Raw genomic sequence first — 21,674 nt, forward strand, 5'->3', positions numbered from 1 at the left:
ACCTGTTCAATGTATTGTAGACACCTGTCAATCCGTCACCTACGCCCAGTACAATATTTGCGAGCTCGGGTACGTGTAGGGACAAAGCTGTTTTTGACATGCGGGATCCCGGTATTAGATACCAGGCTGGGACACACCTACTACATCTTGGGCTTGGTTCCGTCTGGGGCGATCCAAGGTTCTCCCAGGACAGTACATGGCCAATCGGTCGTACAGCGTCCTAAAAGTGGTGTGTTGCCTCCGCCAGCACCGTATAGCAGCAAAGGAGGAATGTCGGGCATATGGGACTGCACCATCCGCGGGCCATTGCATCTGCCTGCTTCTGCGAGTATCATCAGCCACTCACACGCTCCTTGGCTCAATGTCCAGTCCAATAAGCTCGGCGTCCCAAACACTTCTGCCGCAGAGAGTCTGAGCCTCTTCCAGGTCGCTCATTCGTCCTCAGCCTGTGCTTGGCATCTGCGCCTATAAAGCCGCATCGAGAGCACCTACACACGCCCATAGAAGAAGGGCGTCATCTATTCACTTACCGAGTCTTGGCCACGAAACCAGTCAACTGCAATTGTCCACATACATACTTACCTAGACTTCGTTTCCAAGGAGTTGTTGCTTAGTTAACACACACTACTATCGAAGATTATGTACATATCTAGCTCCAAATATCTATATGTTGGTCTCAAACAGTTCCAGCTGTTAACTCACCCCAGGTCATCATCAACTCTAAACCGTCCAAGGTTACAGGCCCGGCTGGCCGATAAATCAAACCCACCACGGCTCCTGACAGTCCTAGCCCAATTTCCAAAAGGGCATTGAAAGCAAAAAAAGAAGAAGAAAAGAAGAAAAGGGAATGCCGAAAAAGCCCACCCACATCATATCACGTACCAGAATGGAATAGGTAAGCCTGCAGGTGGTATCTATGCGTGCATGAATACGGAGGAGGCAAAGAGCACTTGCATAGGCGGGCAGTCCACCTGGCAGTCCTACTGATGTTAAAAAGGTCAAGGCACCAAGGGCACCGGGCCTCCTATTTCTCCTCGCTCCCTCCTGAAAGGACACAGCTCCCCAACTCGGTCAAGACAAGTGCCAATAGATCCACAGTTTCTACTGCTTTCGAGCCAGTGCCCGGAGGAGTCCCAGCGCCAGGAGCCCACACCACCGTTTGACAGGTAGAAGAAACAGCATCAGAGCGGCCTGCACCCGACTGCCAAATCTACCCAGTCGGCGCCAGATGGAACAGTCAGCCCAATAGTCGGGCCACCGAGAGCCCAGTGTTCGCAGAAAGGGGCTTGAGACGATGACAGCGTCGCGAATCGAAGCTGAGTTTGAGCTGGCGCAGAAGGAATTTCACGGTCACTCCGCAGATGCGACTGGTCCGTCATGTCAATTTTGGTAGGTAGGTGTACACAAGAATCACGTGCAATCATTTGGCTCAACACATCATCCTCAATGGCAATGGTAAAAACAGTATCAGGTTTAGCTACTATAGGAGCAAAATTCTAAATAGTATGCGGTTACAGCCTCATCAGCTGAATGACACATGCAGAGGTTCTGCTCTGCTGGCACGTGGAAGGCTCTGGAGTTGAGCAGACATAATCAACGATATCATGATGGGGATGTAGTCCAGCATTCATACGCCTTTGCAATCGGGTCGTTTGAGCAAAGGCGTTTGGTAATAGACGGACAAAGAGTTCTTCTCGGCACGAAGAATAATTCCTTCAGCAGTTGGACAAGGGAGTGATTCCACAGCTGTACACACTAATGCCGGTTTTCGTTCAGAGCAGCAACTTGCGTTGCGCTCCGTTCGAGTCACTTTCATAGGGGGTTGAGGTAATGGGGACGAGGATGGGATGGGATGGGACGAATGGATGTTCGGATCTCACACTGGACGACGACGCAGCCCAAATCACTTCTTCGGTGGAGGAAACGGCATCGGAGAGGCACGCGAAAAGGCGGACGCGGGCGAGCGGACGGGCTGGTTTGGTGGTTGTTCATCGTGGCTCATTAGCCCAGTTTGGATTCAATCTTCTCCATTGAAGACAGTCCTCTGACGTAAAAGACAGCCAAATGCATGATCATATATCCCCGGGACCCGTGAAATGTCGTTGGTCCGAAAAGTTCCTGAACTCGCCATCGATGCACGCCGTGGCATGTGCTGCCTTCCTAAAGCCCTGGCTCCGAAACTCGAAAAAAATTGTGGGCGAACTTCTTATGCGGTCTCACGCTTGCCCTCCTTCTTCTCCTTCTGTAGGGAATTGTTAGCCATCGGCCCGGATGATTGTTGACCCGTCACAATCAGAGGCAGTTTTTTTCTCCTTCTGGTCGCGGTGGGTGATCGGTGGGAGGAGTCAAGGATCGCGTACCAGAGCCTTCATGGTGCCGTGCAGAGCATGTCTGTGGTTGCGTCGGAACTTGGGGTCGGTTCCCTTCAGCGAAGGGTAACGCATAGTCTTAGGCTTCTTGATACCATTGCGGTGAGCCTTCTTGCTCTGGTTGTGCTGGGACGAGTTCTTTGACTCTGCGCGCAGAAGATTCTGTCAGTAACTGCATTCCCATTCTGCAAATTGCCTGAGCGAAGGGCGTGACACGGGTGGTAACATACTGGCCATCTCGACGACTGTTCCTGTACAGAGACGGGGTGGTTTGGTGATGGGGATGCGGAATTGAAGAACTGGTGACGAAAAGTAGAATGGATCGCTAGGCAAATCGATTGAGTGCGAGTCGGTCACTTCGAAAATGTGCGCGGCGCTACTAGGGCTGGACGTCGGCTGTGACTGGCCTAGTGCGCTTTTTTTCACTGCTGACCCCACTACATCCGATAACGAATTTGATTGGCTCCGGTGGCCAGCCAGACCAATAGTGGATCCTTATCTCGACATCCAGTCCAGGGCTGACAGCTGGAGGTCACTCACTTCAAAGGACGAGCACAGGTCAAGGTGCCTCATGTTGCCGTTCGACAAGGGCGACAGAGGAGGGATATGTGCTTATTGCCTTACTTTCATACGTGAAGGATGTCCGTGATCTGCTTGGTATTTAATCAGAGAGAATTCATACCTTAATGTCAATAGAAAGTGGTAAAGATGCGCATTAAACAGGCATCACGTTGTACACAATAGAAGTGTCTTCATGTCATCGTTCATAATATACGCCGTCACTAGTTACAACCGTCGATTGCACAACCCGTAGAGTGAAGATGATTTTCTATTTTATCAAGAGGCCTCCCGACAAGTAGCAAACCCAAGCTCGTTATTTCGTTGCAGTGGTGGTTGCTCGTCGTCGTCAGCCGTTGTTTAGGTAGTGGGGTGGTCGCCAAAAGTATGTATGGCATCATCAACAGAAGAAAATACACACACATACACAGAGAAGAGATGTATGTGATGTAACAAGAACATGCCCAAATGCTTTTCGTTTTCCCAGTTGTACCCTTCATGCAGCCGTCGTGATCAACCGGTCACGTCTCTATGAGTAAGCAAGCAGTTGCTCCCAGCAAAGCAGCACAGAATCCCCCCGAAGCACCGAAATATACTCCAGCCGTATCTGCAAAAGTATTTTCCCTCCATCCTCCGTATGGTACAGATCATCCCTCATCACTATCCCCTCAACCCTTTCCCTCTTTATATGCAGCCTTTTTCTCTCCGTATAAACATTTCCACCCCAGTCAGCCAATAATTGGTTGCTCAAAACAAGATGCACTCATGCAAATAGCCACTTATTTGCTGGCGCCAACACGAGGACCTCCTCGGCCAGATCGCTTCTTGTTGGTACTCTTCTTTTGCGAGTCACTACCCTCAATGAACTTGATCAAGTCATCAATGCTTCTAGCATCGGTGCCAGGTGCCTTGGGCCGTCCGCTGGATTGCATCGACGCCACGGGGTCGACATTTCCGGTGAGGGCCGAGTTACGCGACGGGAACTTGATCCCGGCGCGGAGTCGTCGTGCGTGGACATCCTTGTCGCGCTTGGCAATAGCAACGGCATTTTGGGTAAGCTGCTCGAGCCATGATTCGGCCTCCTTGGTGTTGTTGTTCTCGGGACCCAGTGTCTCCTTGAAGATGGTGTAGCACTCCTTCATGCGTACCAGCGCAGACTTGGATTCCTTGTCCAGTGCCAAGGCCTGTGCGAGTTGGAAGAGCAGGCTAGCCGCACTCAAACTGTTCTTGCCCATGACGCGCTCACAGACAGTAAGGGCTTGCTCGAACCAAATACGGGATTCGTGGTAAGCCTGCATATGCTGCAGCATCACGGCGGCGTTGTTGAGGGTGGTGATGGAGTCGGGGTGGTCAGGGCCGTAGATGATCTTCCACAAGTCAAGCGCATGCTTGACGTAGACCAGAGCCGTCTTGCTGTCGCCGGATCCGTGGACAAACAAGCTCAGGTTCAGGTAGTACAAGAGCGTCTCGGCAGAGTCGACACCGATAGTACGCTCTGACACGATGACGGCTTTGCGGGCCAAGTCAACCGCAGCCTCCTTCTCGTCAAGCTGGTAATAGATTTGGGACAGGCTAGAATAAGCGCGGGCAACCTCCGGATGCAGAATGCCGTAGATTTGCTCATGCAGAGTGAGGGACTCGAGCAGAAGCTCCTGTCCGATCCTTCGGTTGTTTTGCATGATGGAGTGTTTGCCGCCTTCGAGAGCCTCCTCGGAAATGGCGCTCTTAGGGGCAGAGTCTTTGACAATAGGAACGATGTTCACAATATCGTCGGCAGTGAAAGTCAACGGCTCCTTGGGAGTGGTGGTAGCAGAAGCAGGAGAGCCCTCTCGGTTCTTGTTCTTCTTCTTCTTGCTCTTGCTCTCTCCTTGAGATTGACCATTGACGCCGTTGGCAGCTGCGCCGTTGGCAGCGGGCTTATCAGCCTCTGCCTTCTGAGGCTCGCCCTTGACGAACTGAAGATCCTTGGTTTGCAACTGGAGACCAAGCTTGAGAGAAACCTCGCGCAGCAACTGCAGGGGCTTGATTTCTGTGTACCAGTTAGACTCGAGGGTAAATCTGAACCGGGTTTGAGTCTGCTCCTCCATCTCCTTGCGAAGGCTCTCGGGGTAACCTTCGCGAACGAAAGGTCAGCCTCCGGGTACAAAGCCTTGAGAGTCTCATCAATGTCAGCAGTAGGCTTAGGGTTGAGACCAAAGCCAACGAGACAGTTCAGAAGGTGAGCAATGCAAGCCGACGTCAGGGGCATCGGCAAGTAGCGCAGGTAGTTTCCGGAAACGTGCTTGAATGATCGGGCAATCATCTCTTGCATGCAGAGCTCGCGAAGGCACTTGAGTCTAGGGCCCTCACAGATTGCCATGACCTTAGAAAGGTATCGGATGTTGATACCTCGCTTGTGCATCATGCGGGTGAGAGATTGGCCATCCATAGGGAAAGGCAGTTCCGAGTTCTTGACGTCGTTGACGAACTCAGGAATAGCACTCTCACGCAGATACTTGCAGGCGTTCCTGACTTCTTCCTCGTCTGCGGCCATCTCAGCCTTCTCTTCATCGGTCTGGGGGACTTGGCCGCTGAAAGCATCGGGGTTGAGTGAGAAATCAAAGGCGGAAGCGTCAAGACGAGCCTCGGCTTCCTCCTCGTCTGCGGTCTCGCCCTCCTTCTTCTCGGCGGCCTTCTTATCGTCATCCTCGGATTCAGGCTTTGACTCGGACGCATCCTCGGCCTTGGCATCTGCTGCTTTGGCCGGCTCATCCTTGGACTCTTCCTTGGATTCATCCTTGTTTTCAATCTCCTTGGCCTTCTTCTCAGCCAATTGCTTTTGACGCTTGGCCAGTTCGGCGTTGACCCATTCAGACCACTTCTGCGTTCGGAAGCCTTCGACAAGCTCAGGTCGCAGAACCGTCATACGGTGCGGGTAATCAGAAGGCTCTTCGCTGCCCTCAGTCGAGCCAACCTCTTCCATCCAGGAGATGTCGAGAGGCGTAATGCGGTAGAGGTCCAGAACATACTTGCGGCCGTCGGTACCCATCAAGCCCTTGGTCTCGACACTAGCTTCGAGATCGAAACGCTTGCCATCCTTGTCCCAGACAGCGTGCTTCTTGCCTCGGAGGGCCTTGGACAGCTGAGCAAATGTTTCGGCAAATCGCTCGTCGGCTGCGACAATTTCCTTGCCCTCCACAGCGCCATAGTCGATCGAGTTCTCACCAGGCTCCCTCTGCTTGAAGATGCCAGGAACTACGGTCTGGCCAACAATGCGCTTGCCCAGATAGTCCACCACGACAGTAGCCGGGCTGTAAAGCCCGTCAATGTCAAGCTGGTTCACGATTCGTACACCGTTAACGTCCTTGCCAGTAGCAACGCGGGCAGCGTCGTCACCTCCTTCCGAAGTGAAAGTGCCGACACCATCAGCGCCAAAAGAAAAGAAGACGTTGTTGTAGACGAAAATCTGAGCATCGCGGCCCTCGGTCGGGTTAAGTGGTGTCACCTCACCGCGAGCGACCAGGATAGCGCCCCTGGCTGCAGCCTCGGCGTAGTCAGCGAAGAGTTTCGACATGAACCTCTCGCGGAAGACACGATCTTGCACCGTCTCCTTTGGCAGCTCTCGGGCAGATTGGAATTCTTCGTTCCAGTCCCGCAGAGTATCAGTGTTATCCACACCGGCAATCAGGTAACCCTCTTGCGTGCGTGTGATATCTGAGCTGTGCTGAGTGATGGATGAGTTTACCGAGGGAACAACCCACGGTGCAGCCGGAATCGCGTTGGTCATCTGGAAGGTCGCCATGGGGTCCTTCTTGCTGCTATATTGCAGCAACTCGTTGAAGCTCTCCTTGAATGAAGGCGAGATCTCCTGGAGGAGGGTGTAGAGCGAGTGGGCCGAGGCGCCCTTGGGCGCAGCGCGAGGAGCAGGGTCGAATTTGCTGTTTGAGGATTTGTTGATGTAGAAGCCACCCACATGCGAAGTGATTTGGTGCTGCTCACCCTCGTTTGTGGTAATGAGCAGATACAGCAAGTGGCCCTTCTGGCGCAGGTGGTACGGGGGAGGGTTCCATGACGAGAGCGCCACGGACTTTACTGTCTTGGGTGCTGGCTCTTCCTCCTTGGGGAGAATAGTGGCAGCCACATCGGCCTGGGCGTCGAAGCTGTACTCGCTTGCCTTGGCGTTGTCGTTGTCCTTTCCGGAGTCCGTGACAGCGTCGAACAAGCAAGTGCCGGGAATGATGCCATGGAGGGTATCGGTTCGGTCTCCGGCAGCACCAATCAGGTCGCGGATCCGGATGACATGTATCCTGGCCTCCTTTTCTGTGTAGGGGTCCTCCACCAGCTTGATCTCGGACTCAGCACCGAGGCCCTGGACGTCGGAGATTTGGACAAAGTCGTTGATGCGCTCTCCGTTGTGCTCGAGGTGGAAACATGAGTATTGGAATGCTGCGGGAAGCTCGATGATGGACTGGCGCAGTTCATGAACTTGCTCCTGCGGGGAAGCCTGCAGAAATTGCGTATTAGTTGCCGTCCAGATGCAATGCCTTGTGTATGAAGTCGGTAACTTACCACTACGTGGATCTTGTGTGGCTCGTGGGGCAGGAGGATGGTCAGAGGGAACAGAGCATCTGCATAGGTTAGTACCGACCACTTATTGGCCCAATGCTCAGTCTGAGGCTAGCTCACCTTCTCCGGCTTGTTCGGGGCCCTCCTCCTCAGCCGAGGGCTCCTTTGCTACCTCAGTAGAGTCTGTGGCCTGACCATTGGTGGTAGTTTCGGGGTTTGCCTCCTCTGTCACGGGTGTGTTAGTCGAGAGCACAAAAGCTTTTGCAGGCACAGCAGGCGGGGTCGACGACGTACGGGCATTCGAAGCGGGGGTCTCTTTTTGCGTAGCCATGGTGAAGCAGGACAAAACTTTTACAAAGGATTGGTGTCTATGGCCGTCGAGGTGGGATTGGTATGTCCAATTCGGGTCGGGAAGGTGCAATGACAAGCACGAGAGCAACGACCAGCAAAGGACGTTGTCAGAAGCTCGAATAACGGCCGGCGAAATGCAAGAAAAGGTCTAAAACAGGTATACAGACAGACCAAGAAAATATTGTACAGGTCAATAGAATGAATGGTCGTCTCAATTGAGGTCGTATAAGGGGAGAGGAAAGCGTGGGATTAGTTATGGTTGGAGGGTGAGGTGTGGAAGTGAGTAGCTCCCATAACTTTTTTTTCTTCACGCCCAATTCGCTTTACAGAAAGATGTCTTGTGTCGGAAAGGCAGCGTGCAAAAAAAATCAAATTGGGGAATCCCTCCTCCCGGCTGTCCCCGGTACCCCGGAGCGAGCATCGGGTCCCAGGCTAACGGATGCTAATACGCCACAGGGTAGCAAGGTAGCAGCACATACTACATGTACATAGCACGTCGCTCACCAATTCGCAGCATGTAACTCGTCATCGACCATGGCCATTGACCATTTTCTGGTGCGTGTGCGCTGCCATGGCTCTGGACCTACTACTGGCTGGGCCTCGATCTGATGCATTCTCCCACATGCACCGCACATTTCGCAGGCAATTGCAAATGATTTGCAGCGAGCGGTCGACTGCGGGCTGTTCATTGGCTACAGCGACAACTCTCTCCCAACTATGCACAGCGAGGGGCGCCAAGCCCACATTGTGAATGCCGAAAAGACTTGCGGAAAGGAAAAGCAAATCCATCAATGCGTGCCCACACAAGCCACCTGGCGAGCCTTGCAGGCCCTTAAGCCCCCTCAGCCCCTCTACGAGAAAAACCCGTCATTCACCCGTTGCTCAGATTGATAAAAGCATTACATGAACCTGTGCATAGTTGGAGCATACTGCAGATTCGATGTTATATGCTTGTTCCAGTAGTGTCCTAAATTATCCTCAAATCCGGGGGAGCTTCATCAAGATGGAGATGAGCCTCGCCACATCTTGTCATCACTGGCTGCATGCAGTTGGCTTCATAGGAAGAGAAAAGAAAATGATTACGTTATTTGGTAGTTGGTGCTTCCAATTGGTGGGGGCTTTTGCAGGCTTACCTAACCCATCATGCACTATGCCCAGGTAGGAAATACGTCAATAATAAACAATATGGGGGCCTCTCACTGGTCAGGCTAACCCTTTTCTCACGACGATCCTCCAGACGACATGTTTATCTTCCAGATCCTTGCCATCGCGAACTCCATGACCACATATTGTTAGACGAAAACCATTGCTTCATCCCAGACTCCGTTTTGGATCAGTTTGGATGAAATCGCCTCACCCGACATCCGGCAACTTTCATCCAGGAAATATTTCTGCATCGCATAGCATCGCTACATTGCATCACCAAACTCGCCATATCTACGCCGTAGCACTCAAAGAGAGCAGTCTTCGCCATGCAATAAGGAGTATCGATCTTGAGCTTTCATTCTTTGGAGAAATCGATTTTTGCCTCAGCATCATTAGAACGAGCGATGGACGTTCACAAGACGCCTCAGCCCTCGCGACACCGGATCTCCAGGGCAACGGCAACAAAACCAGACCGGCCCCAGCCATGGACCGCCTCGCGGTGTCACCGTCTGCTCCGGCCCTTGCTATCACGGCTCGCGCTCCTTAGGAAAGAGTTGACGTCGCTGCCGGAGCCTGGTGCCGCTGCCGTTGCTGTGGCGACGGATTTGCCGACAACGAAGGATGGAAGGAGGAAATCGGGAGGGAAACGCCAAAGTTCCGATTGCCAATGGATGCTCCCGCGAAAGAAAATGCGACATACGTACGCCCAGCAGCAGCAAAAATCCGCGGAACGACAAGCTTCCTCTTCGGTCTCGGGAGGCTCTTTCTCGGAAACTACGCAACAGCCCCTGTCTATCAAGTTGAGGGCCGCCAGGGAGCTTCAGGTGGCAGACGAGGGTCTTCCGGCACCCGGGGAGGTTGTGGCTTTCACGCCGTTGGTGCGCCGCGCGAGAGGTCAAGAGGTACCCTCTCCGGCCAAAGTTTCGCAGTTCCGGGGTTCTCAGGGGTCAAGCTCATCTCATGCTAGGAGGAAGAAGACTGGCGCGAGTAAGCGTGGTGAGCTCGAGGACCGCCTGGCTAGTCTGAAGGGCCTGGTTTCGGCCTCCCGCTACAGTGACTATGAGTCGATATTTAGGAGCCTAGAGGCTCTGCTGAAGGGGACGGCGCAGGAGCAAGAAAAGACGAAGGGCGCATCGTCTCTCCTGGATATGTGCCTTAAGAAAATGCCTTGGTACATTGCCGGCGTCCAGGCCTGGGAACTGGACGAAGCGGAACAGAACGGCGCAAAGTCTGCTTTCAATAGCTCCGACACCTCTTTGCGGTTATATAATGAATTAGAGACATTGGGCGCCTCTGGACATGGCTGGAGTCACTTACGAACCGTCGCCAGAGCAGATGGCATCACCGCTGTGCGGGAGGCCATGCTGGAGGGTCTTCTGAACGACGATTTCTGCATGTTGGTCATCGATCTTTGCACGGAATACGAGGCGACCGCCGAGGCCGAGGTCCAAATCGAAGTGCTCATCCAACGCCAGTACCCGAGCCCGTCCGGGCCAGATGCATCTTTCGCAGAGAACGACACCCTACGGCCACTTTCGTTCCTTTGGAATTTCTCGCTTGGGTTCAGTCGACACTCGTTTCTGTTGCGGCAGTACACAACGCTATTGGCGAATGGATTTCTGCCCGTCGAATGGCTCGTTACCGGGGTTTCGAGCGAGTTTGGGGGTTGGCTCATCGGGTCCTATCCAGAGGAGATAAAGCTCTAGCGGCCATCGATTTTTGGTCACCGCTATCATCAGCCTTTGCAGGCACCATCGCGCCAGCCAGAAGACCGAGGCACATGCTCAACTAGATTTGCACATAATTCCGACCATAAGCCGCTCATTGGCTATTCTCTCCGCGATGAATGTCGTCGGAGAGATGGCGACTCGAGTCGGCGAGCTACAACCCATAATTTCGCAGCAAAACATCGCTTTTATCAGCCAAAACATCACATACACTTTCTTTGGATGCCTCATGGAGGTGGAGGGACGTAAGCGCCGGAGCTCCAACATGACGAAAGACCTATTATACTTGGCCGCCTTTCTTGCTTCTTCGTCGAGTCTACGAACAGAGCGTGTGCATTCTCGACTTACCAGCGCTTTCGAGCTGAGCCTAGGAGCGTCGCCGCCAAATGGCGGCAAAGCCGTGTCAACTCATGACTCCGTTCAACATTACAGTGGCATGATCTCGCTCATCTCACAAATCGCCCAAATCTGTGGACGCGGATCCTCGGATGCACCATACCAGCACTTGGAGCGTCTATGTCGGGATCTGCAACTTCTGGGCCTCGAACAAGACATTATAAACAGCATCACGCGAGCCGGGGCCTTATTCCTCGCGCAGCAGACGAGCAACCTAAGGGACCTCGTCTACGCCGAAAGTCTCGTCTCGGCACACCACCAGCAACTAGAAGAGACAGCAAACGAAGGACACAGACCAAAACAACAAGCAGCAACTACTACCGACCTCTTGCTGGGTTACCGTTGGGAAGAGACGATTGGCGAGTGGGTCGCGGCCAGTCCTGTGGCGGAACGACGAAAGCAGGTACAACACAGGAGGTCTGGGAGATTTCAGCAGTCAAGCTCGACAGCGCGTAAAGCCGCAAGTCGCGATATTAGCCCCTTACCTTCTACAACTGCTCGGCCTGCTAGCCCATCGGTTCAGACAGAGCCCGTTCCAGATTTGTTTACGAACTCCGATGGAGAAGAAGAAAATGATAGCCACCACGGCAAAGCTGGCAACGAGAGACGAGGGCAAAGTCCAGACGAAGAGAGCCAGCGGGGCCGTCGTCATCAAACGTTGCAGCCGAAGCAGTGCAACTTGCTCAAGCCCACGTCCAGTAACCGCAGGTGTTCTATGCGGCCGACGGCCAAGACGACGATGGCCGCGGGGGCCGGCTACGATGACGAACTCGCCTGGGTCGGCGGCGAGGAGAAGGAGAACTTCGAGGCCCAGACAGCAGCAGCGACAACAGTCCGTTCCAAGTCCAAGTCCAAGGCGGCGACAGTTCGGCATCACTACACGACATCAAGCAGCGGCAGTCATAGGCGACCGCTTGGCGAGAAGCGTCGTGTCCGGTTGTCCGGCGATCTAATAATACACAGCGATGACGAACTTGGCATATGAACAAGTTTCTGTCTCTGTCTGAATGTTTTCTTCCTGCTCAGGCGGCGTTAGTTTTCTGTCAGACATCAGCCATTCTTTGGCAGTTTGGGTCCAAAACGTTTCGACGTTTCATAACCAGATATCCCATAAGGCTGCTGCTGTGCGTCGATTATGCAACGTAGCGAAGCGACGCGTGTACTTTCGGTTCACCGCGACAACGGCACTGCTGGCTGCCAATTAACGGGAAAGTTCGGAGGATTGTTCGCCCCCTCTGAAACGCGAACGAGGCAGCCCGAGTAGAACAACTTTTTCGATATGGATGCATCAATATGCATGTAGATATTTGTGTAGTAGTATTTTTCACATCAATCATTTGCCGAACAATTACCCCCGGCAAACACAGCCCTACCTCGGTTATTCACCTTAGTAATCGTCGCCTATAGCCCTCTTTACCGAGGGGCTCCTTTTTTTCTCTCTTCCCCGTGGCGGCGTGGGTCGATCAAAGAGTACACTAGGGATGCATTTCTACAATCTCCTGGGCATCCACGTGGGAGTTCAAGAGGAGTTCCCATTACGATTGGGCTGCGAAGAACATTCCCTGGGACGAGTAGAGTATCATTGCAATGGACCACCTCCTTTTTGCGTCCAGTTCAGGGCGGCAAGACTGGAGGATCTCGATAGTAGGGAATGACGAGGTCCAAGTTCTAAGTGGAAAACCAACATCATCGTGGTCCACCAGGTCGATCAATCGGTAATACAGAAAGAAGACGGACGGACAATTGTTAGTGTCCGCTTCGGGCCCCAAAGGAAGCAAAGGTACGAAGCCGATGGGATATCGGAGAGTGGGAGTGGGTAATATGTATTTTAAAACAATCTGCGTATCGTCACAGTCAATATCGCTCTTCCCTTTGGATACGATGTGGTGGGCTGTGGATGGACGAACGTCCATGCATTGGCGGGCGCCTTTCCCAAAAGGGGCGAATAAGTTGCAAAGTCCCAACAAGCAATCCTGCATATTTTGAGCCGCATGCTCGAAATGGGGGCCCCGTCCAGTCGGCTGTCGCCTGCAAGGGGTGGCTGTTGTTGCTAAAGATACACACACGCCGACCCAACCAGTTGGATGCCTACCGAGGATTACTCAGAAATTACACATACATGTAAATGGTGACAGTGACGAGGCTGAGTGGATATGAATGAGTCGAACGAGCTGAGCATGGTTCCTCTTTTCGGGTGCTTTGCCAAGCATCTGAAACCGTGCTCAGCATCTTTTTCGGCATGGACGAGGAGGCAAGTGCACGAATGCTACCAAAATCGCATGGCAGGGCCCCATATCGTGGGCATGTTGAGCGTGTATATGCGATTCCACCCACACGATAACCGTACAAGTCGAAGCGAGCAGCACGATGTTTGAAACGACGTGTCAATCAATGCTGTGTTTGGATTTACCGCGCCGTTGGAACTTCAGACGGGATAAAAGGATGACAGAGGTCTGAATAATGCACTCAGCTGTCAGATACTTGGCGACAAGGCAGAGTAGAGCCTCCAATTTTGGGGAGGGGACCCGCACACACCCGTCGTCATTGTGTGTGTGTCTCGTCTCAACCTGCCTCGAGTGAGTTTCCAAAACAACCCCCTGTGCCGAGCATCGTGAAATGTCTGTGGGTGATCCGATCTACCTCCTCCATCTTCTTCCCAATTTGCCCAAGCACAATCTCCCCCTAACGTCGCTACGACTGCGACGTTACAGGAGCTGCGGGTTGTGGCTGTCGATCATCAGCCGAGCGGTGATTTGCGAACGATGCGAATTCCCTTCTTCGTTACCAGAGATTGGGAACTCCCGGCGGCTGCCCTAGGGCCCCGTCATTGGCGGATTCCGTTTCCCCAGGAGACCCAATAAAAGGCCGACCGTCTCGCCGTAGGTAGACGCGCACAAGCATCAGCCCGTTGGTCGTGTTCTGTGTCTCCAGGGATGCCACAGAAAAAAAAGAGAAAAAAAAAAACAGTCAGAGACACAGCGAAGCAAGCGAACGAGCAGCCAGTCAATTGTATAGGTATGCAAAGAGGAGAAAAGAAAAGACCAGAAGCGCCGGTGGAGTGCTCCATTTCGGTCGTGCTCCCCGATATCTTGTAACACCAAAAAGGCGGGAGGGTAATAAGGCAGGAATGCAGGCAGACCCGCCCTGCCCGCTGCCTCCAATCGGTGAATTATTCACCGGCCGAGAAGGGCAACACACTGGAAATATGAGCTTGGCACTACTCTTCTATTCGAGTATTCACATCTGTTATTGCGGCTGAAGGATGTACAACCTTGCTCAGGGTCCATTTGATCCTACTTGCACAAGCAACATCGTGTATCACTGTCCTGTGTCCAAGAGTCACAATCCCACCGCTTGTGCGTTTGAGCTTTGATTGTACGAATGCAGGAGGTCTAGAGGGCGGTCTGTTTGGTAAATCCGATGGAATGTATCTTATCAGAGCGTTTCTTTTTCGGGTTTCTGATACATCCATCGTACGGTTGGTCGTTTGCGTTTGTGATAGAGAAAAAGAAGGAAGCACTATGGGTATAGAGTGGTCACGATACGGTTTGTATTGACTCATTCGTTCGGCGGCGGCGGGCCGGCGGGCAGTCGCGAAACCCCCAAAGGCCAAAATGCGATCCGTTTCTATTTCCTCGAGCGGACCGCACCCAATCAACGACGAATCATCCGAGGTCGAACGCAAGTAGATCTGGCTAAAACCAACGAGTGCGATTTAAAACGTCCAAAAGCTATGCTCTCCTGGTCTAGGCGCCTGCCTATAGCAACCAAGCTTTGAGCGCCGTCCCGACCGGCTTCGATATCGTAGGTTAAACCGGGAGACATTATGGCTGGTTAAGTGGATGTTGCCCTAAAAGCCTGCTCGCTGAGCGACTACCTACCGGGAAGCATGTAGCGCTGGCAGCATGGCAAATGGATATCAGAGGTTTTGTTTTCATGTCCACAGCTGGTGGTTTCGCCAAGGGACCTGTTCAAACGTTGGTCGATCTGCAACACCCCAAAAGATCACTCCACCTGCCATTGCCTCGTCTCGACTTCCCATGTTAGTCGGGCTTTCTAAATGAGCGAAAGGACGACGGCGATTGTTCCCAGTCTGCCAGCCTGCCAGGATCTTTGCGTTACCAGTCCTGCAAGGGCAAGGTACATACATGTATGAATGTTCCAAAGGGCTGGTGGTGGTGCCATATTTAGGTTTTTGAGTTTGACGCTTGACTTGCCTGGCGTACGCAATTGGAAAAGGCGGGCTCATCGGTCGAGCAGTTTTGGTTCCCTGGCACGATTTGGAAACGGCAGAGTTGCCAGGTAGGAGGAAAAGGAATCCTCGGCCCCGTACAGAGGCCTTGTAGGAGGAATGGTGATAATAAGACGATTGGTTCCCAAAGAAGCATCCGCAAACACGTTACAGGAGGTGGCTTCTGTGGATTTCCAAAGACAGCTTCAGACGAAAACGATGATCCTCAGGCCTAGAGCGCAGATCTGCTGCCACACACATACACAAGCCAGAAAGCCCGCGCTTTGCTGCAGAAGTGAAAATCGACCCAGGCTGCTGGGCAGGTTTTGAAATAGTCGTGCACAGCGGAGCTTGGAAGCTTTCGCCAACGCTTTGCGCCCCCGGACCCGACACCGACGATACCTGTTGTAAAGTCTTGGATCCATCCGATTATCGAGCCACCGCACGGCTAGTGACATCTGATCCCTCCATCTGGGCAACGGCTTGGCATCTCACATAGATATCCCATATTAATTTGACCAAGAGCAGTGGAGGCAGTAAAATAGGCAGATGGGATCAATGTCCGCAAGGGGGAAGGATAGGTGCGGGGGATGGGCAACGGGAATGTTCGTGTGTGTGTAGTAGATAGCGCTGTGATAGAGCTGTGACCAGCGGGCTACATATGCCGCATGCCGCCTGTAGCTTCGCACTCGCGCAGCGATCATCATAGATTTCAAAGGATCTCATAAGCCGAGACCACTCACACCACAAAGCCAGACAGCCAGACAGTCAGACACCCAGGCAACCCCTTCCGACAGTTGAACGTCACGCGCAGATTGGCCTCTGTATCTGGGCGGGAAGAAGATTGCTGGAGAATGATCTGGGGGTTGCATGTATATTGGGCTTTCATTGGCCATGCTCTTGTCCCGATCCCTGTGATTTATTGGGGACATGTCTTGGTGTGCAAAATTTAAACTGTTTCACAGGCCAGCCACACTTGCAGCCCACGCTTCCGCCGGACGCCCACCATTGGACTGGCGTCACTGAGTGGCCAGGAGCAGGCGAGTGCTCTGCCGAATACAAGAGCTGATTCGTGGAGGGTGAAAAGGCTTGGTGGCCGGGGGAGGAACAGGGAGAGGGGGCATTGTTGTAACGAACAGGGCCCTCGTCATGCGATGGACAAGTTGCCCACCCCACCTGATAACACTGGCATCAATCCAGTCCAGGGACTCCATGGCTCAGTGATAGTTCTCGGCATGGCTTGACCCTGTAATGTGCGACAGGGCAGCCCAGTTGCCAGATGGGGTTGGTTTGCAAACACGAGCGAGTCAGTCATTCAGTGGTGAGTGGAAGAGGACGAAGCAGTCGAGTCGGAGGATTTCTGGCGGCGCTGCTTAGGGCCTTAGGCACAGTCAGCTGGTAGGTAAGAGCTAAGGCCCGTACCTTGCATAAGAGCATAAACGGTGACGGAGTTATGCAGCCGCTCCCTGTCAAGGTGCACTAGATTTCAGTCTAAAGTCGGATTAGGCAAAATGCCCTGGCTAGCAGAGCTGAGCAAGCCTCGTATTTCGCCAGCGTGTACGACGACTGGCTGCGACGTACGTACGCAATGGTGGTACATGCTGTGCGCAGCAATTTCTGATGATGGCTGCAGCTCAACAAGGTGTAGGAGCCGGGGGCGGTAACGCTGTGTTTCCTTTTCCCTCTTTTAAAACAAGAAGAAACCAATATGTCTCCCACAACCAACGCCTTCGGATGGCCTCTGACGTACAACGGCCCTGACTGACCAGGCCATGCCATGGTTCTGTCAATTTGAAGTGCAGGCAGTGTTATCAGATGGCAACCTGGTCTCCTTCGGAGAGCTTGCGAGGTGCGAGGTACCTAACCCCGGCAATTGTGCGGGTTCTCCGTAATGGCAAATGGACGCCTCAATGGAGCAGGGGAGGAGCATGGATACGGGGCTACAGGCCCTGAGCTCCCAAGCAGCTCCCAAGGATGTAGGTACCTGGACGAAGATGCAAGACCCAGCAGGTCCTTGTTGATCCCACCTAGCGGCTCAAGTTTCTTCTTTCTGTGCAGTGGTGGTCCCTTGTGGACACGCGGGTGGAGCAGTGTGTCGGTCATGAACTCTGGCCAGCAGCCCTGAGCCCAGTGACAGTGCCTGCCCAGTACCTTGCCCAGGCTCTACTGCCCAGTACTGCCCCCCCTCCTGCGTCTGTTTCTGGCTGCAGACCCAGTGTGCCCAGTTGCCCAGGTGTGGATGCTAGGGTACCGGCAGCGAGCCGCCTAATCCACGCACGAGAGTAATCAATCCAGAGTAAACTGGGGAAGGCCTTTGATTACCTCCTTATTTCGTATATCTCTGGGCGGCAACCCGTCCTTGTTGCGCTCCTTGGCCAGCCCGTTCAGAGCAGATCAAGCTGTGTTTGCATTACTAGCCCAGTGCTACTACTTACCTCACTTTTCACTTCGTCTACGTTTCTTACGTACCCTTTTCTTCTCTTCCTCCTCTCTCCTCCCCTTCTTACCGGTTCCGCCTCGTTGGGATTTTCCTCCGACTCCTGCAACATTCGATAAACCCCGATAGACTTTCGACCCTTTTTCTTTCGGGCATCTACTCAATCCTTTCGATCTCGGTTGCTGTCGTCCGATCCCTCTTCCCTCTTGACAACCGGTCATTCTCACACTCATTGGTGCAATCGCCCAAACTCTTTCCTCTTTCCAGGTGGCTTTGACTTTATCGGGCAAGATAAAGATACTGTTGTGACCGTGCCCCTCGAGATACGCTCACTCTGTCTTGGGATTGCGGATCAGTTCTCGGGGCTTCATGTTCTGCTAGACAAACTGTCTTCTGCTTGATTATTTCCGCCCGGGCCAACAACTAGGTCCTTTGACTGCCGTCACCACTCACTTAAACAAGTCACAAGCCCTCATTTGCACGCAGCTGGCTGTGTGGATTCCTCTCCTTCAATTCAACTTCATTCCGCTTGAAGTGGATCCTTGTTTGTCCGACCCGGCCTCACATGCCTCATCGGACCTGAGCCATTATCAACATTGTATCAACTGGAGAAGGATAGGGAAAAAAAACCAAAAAACAAAGGACATAAAGGCACGATTGTTCAGCACGTGCTCTTTATTAGAACTCACCGGGCCTAGACCTCGACCGCCCGACGGGACACCATCTTCTCACAGTTGCTTACATAACAGCATATAATTCACAACGCCGACATCATGTCAAACGCGACAAATTCGACAGGCGCGCCGCCAACGGCGCAGAAGGGCACTGCTGTTGCTGCCGGTTCTGGTCAGGCCAAGGGATGGACGCCAGGCATGGAGAACGACGCCTTATCTCACTACCTCATCTTCATCTGCGCTGCGGTCTCGGGCGCTTTCATCATCTGGAAGATATGGACGGAACTCACCAAATACGTGCGCACCGTTACTGGCCTGACAAACGACACACAGTACTACTTTGCAAAGGCTTCAGGAAAGGTGTCGTGGTTCAAGAAGAATATCTTGTATTCTCCCATGTTCCGCAAGCGCCACAACCGCGAGTTCCAGCTCAGCAGTGCTGCCAACATGGGCACACTGCCTACGCGATTCCAATTCCTATTTCTTCTGGCATACCTGAGCACAAACGTTGCTTTCTGTGTAATCGATATCCCCTTCGATGGCGACTACACCAGCGCAGGGAAGCAGCTGCGGAATCGAAGCGGTACTCTGGCTGTTGTCAACATGGTAAGTCCAGCTTGAGCTAATTCGTAACGATCCATGGGTGCCACTTGCTAATAGTCCCTTAGATTCCTCTGTTTGTCATGGCCGGCAGGAACAACCCTCTTATCACATGGTTGGGATTCTCCTTTGACACCTTCAACCTCATGCACAGATGGTTCGGCCGAATTGTCGCCTTGGAGGCTGTCACTCACACCATGGCCTTCTTGGCCGTCTCTGCCCATGCCAAGGATTGGAGCCAGGCTTTCGATTCCATCTGGTCGACACCTTTCATCCTCTATGGCTTCATTGCTACTTGTGCATTCGTAGCCATCTTTATTCAGGCCGCCAGCGTCTCAAGACACGCCTTCTACGAGACGTTCAAGATCATGCACATTCTCCTGGCTATCATCTCCATCGTCGGCCTCTGGTACCACTTGGATATCTACAAGTACCCCCAGATCAAGTGGCTCATCCCTGTCATCCCTATCTGGATTGCTGATCGGTTCGCTCGATTCTGTCGCATCGCTTACAGCAACTTTGGCAGAGGTGGCACCAAGGCTCTCGTTGAAGCGCTCCCTGGCAACGCCTGCCGTGTCACTGTTACCATGGCTCGCCCTTGGACCTTCAAGGCTGGCCAGCATGCCTACCTGTACATGCCCTCCATCAGCCTTTGGCAATCGCATCCCTTTTCGATCGCGTGGAGCGAGGAGGCAGAGGATCTGAGCGACGAGAAGCTTGCCATGAACCGCCAGGATATCCTAGCCCTGCGCAAGACCAGCCACTCTTACGTGATCCGCGCCCGTACTGGTATGACGCAGAACCTGTACGAACGTGCTGCTGCTGCCCCCGATGGCCGCCTATGGACGACCTGCTACGCTGAGGGCCCCTACGGTGGCCTGCACATGATGCATTCCTACGGCACAGCCATGCTGTTCGCCGGTGGTGTGGGCATCACCCATCAAGTACCTCACGTCCGCGATCTCGTTGCTGGTTACGCCAACGGCACCGTCGCTACTCGCAAGATTGTTCTCGTATGGATCATCCAGAGCCCCGAGCATCTGGAGTGGATCCGACCTTGGATGACTGAGATTCTCGCCATGGACAAGCGACGCGAGTGCCTGCGTATCATGCTCTTCGTCAGCCGACCTCGATCTACCAAGGAGATCCACAGCCCCTCGTCCACGGTTCAGATGTTCCCGGGTCGACCCAACATCGAGACCCTGCTGTCTATTGAGATGGAGAACCAAGTCGGCGCCATGGGTGTGTCTACTTGTGGCCCCGGAGCACTAAGCGACGAAGTGCGCGCGGCTGTACGCAAGAGACAGTACCACGGTACTATTGACTTTGTGGATGAAGCCTTTACTTGGTGAAGAAGTCAAGGTTTTGCTTTCGGAGCCGGAAGCCTTGTTGACTCGTCTGTTACTATGTATGGCGTGGAATGGGTTTTTGGGAATTGGCGAAGCGATTTGTGTACATTGTTGGCTTCTAACACCCCCCTTTTTTTCTTTGGATCGACTCTCGTCTTTCTTTTACAAATTTCGTTGTGCATATTACTGTGGTCTGGAAAAATAAAACGGACTGCTAACCCCCCTGTTACATACATATGCTTGATTTGGGCATGTTGGAAGAAGACCCTGACTCTCTTTGTGGTCAAAGAGGCCTGTATCTACTGCCCCCTGTTCGGGGGCTGGGTCGAGTTGCAAATAGGTCACGGATATCTAGATGCCTGTGCGAGAACAAACACAAAAATACCATGAATGATACGATCGACATACTACCAAATTTTCTTGTATCTCGTCTCTACTGTGACTTGCACCGACTTGTATGACCTGATTACCTCGCCCACGGCTACTACGAGACCGATTTATGACAGGTTGGCACCAACAAAGCATGTTCCTGCCGAGTGTTTCGAGAATTGGGTTTGCAAGGAATATCAGAGAGCCCGTTCTAGGGTGTCTGATTTGGGAGAAATATGAAGCCATTTGACAACCTTCCAAGGATGCTCCCGCCCAATTCGAATCGACCTTTCCAAAAATTGGCGGATGATGTTTCTAAACATAGACGACCGCATTTCGCTTCAGGGGCTGACCCTTGAACGGATCAGATGCTGACGAACTTTGCGAACAGACAGGCGCATCCCTTGCGTCGTCTTGGCGGCGTGGGTTATTTCGAGGGTTGAGTTACAGACTTGGTAGTTGTAACATATATATCTCTCCGGGCTAGACACACCTCCAAGACAAGCCAACTATTACATCTAGTCCTAGACTCAATCCAGGCAGACGGTTACATTCTTGTCTCGAGTGTCGAGTGTAAGCGCGAGATGAGATGCTTCTTTATGATCAACCCATCCAAGCTGGAGTTATTTCTGGGCGGAGTTCGGAGAACTGCTTATCTACCTAGGTACTTGGAATTGAGAGATGACGCCCCACCTGATATATGCCCAGATCCCAAGGGCTGAAAGCTGCCGGGAGATTGTATCGAGGTCCGCACGTTACTATCAATCTCGCTTCCCATCTCTCGTATCGTTGGGTAGTGCAATTACCCGACAGTTGACACGATACGGTCAGGTGGTGGTTATCTCAGATGGCCGCGACATTATTACCTCCTACAGGAAACCTGGGGCTTGGCATACGTCTGGGGGGGGGGGGGGCTGTTGAT

The 21,674-nt window shown here is 52.9% G+C and overlaps 4 protein-coding genes across 4 annotated transcripts; 2 read left to right on the plus strand and 2 right to left on the minus strand.

The window, feature by feature from the left end:
* Window positions 1-2,157: 2,157 nt before the first annotated feature.
* Window positions 2,158-2,942, minus strand: PG997_002318 (60S ribosomal eL29 domain-containing protein; the record flags this gene model as incomplete). Its single annotated transcript, XM_066806633.1, has 4 exons — window positions 2,158-2,242; window positions 2,361-2,515; window positions 2,600-2,765; window positions 2,910-2,942. 4 exons carry the CDS (start codon window positions 2,940-2,942, stop codon window positions 2,207-2,209), a joined length of 390 nt encoding a protein of 129 aa, XP_066673929.1. The 3' UTR covers window positions 2,158-2,206.
* Window positions 2,943-3,706: 764 nt separating this feature from the next.
* Window positions 3,707-7,803, minus strand: PG997_002319 (Eukaryotic translation initiation factor 3 subunit CLU1/TIF31; the record flags this gene model as incomplete). Its single annotated transcript, XM_066806634.1, is given in 4 exon segments — window positions 3,707-5,029; window positions 5,041-7,410; window positions 7,476-7,534; window positions 7,593-7,803. The coding sequence occupies 4 exon segments, from the start codon at window positions 7,801-7,803 to the stop codon at window positions 3,707-3,709; spliced, it is 3,963 nt and encodes a 1,320-aa protein (XP_066673930.1).
* Window positions 7,804-9,373: 1,570 nt separating this feature from the next.
* On the plus strand, window positions 9,374-12,077 carry PG997_002320 (uncharacterized protein; the record flags this gene model as incomplete). Its single annotated transcript, XM_066806635.1, has 2 exons — window positions 9,374-10,647; window positions 10,670-12,077. 2 exons carry the CDS (start codon window positions 9,374-9,376, stop codon window positions 12,075-12,077), a joined length of 2,682 nt encoding a protein of 893 aa, XP_066673931.1.
* Window positions 12,078-18,533: 6,456 nt separating this feature from the next.
* Window positions 18,534-20,386, plus strand: PG997_002321 (uncharacterized protein; the record flags this gene model as incomplete). Its single annotated transcript, XM_066806636.1, has 2 exons — window positions 18,534-19,040; window positions 19,103-20,386. 2 exons carry the CDS (start codon window positions 18,534-18,536, stop codon window positions 20,384-20,386), a joined length of 1,791 nt encoding a protein of 596 aa, XP_066673932.1.
* Between the last annotated feature and the right edge of the window lie 1,288 nt (window positions 20,387-21,674).

Source organism: Apiospora hydei (genome assembly GCF_038363865.1).
Source record: "Apiospora hydei strain CBS 114990 chromosome Unknown utg000003l_segment0_segment0, whole genome shotgun sequence".
NCBI lineage: Eukaryota > Fungi > Ascomycota > Sordariomycetes > Amphisphaeriales > Apiosporaceae > Apiospora > Apiospora hydei.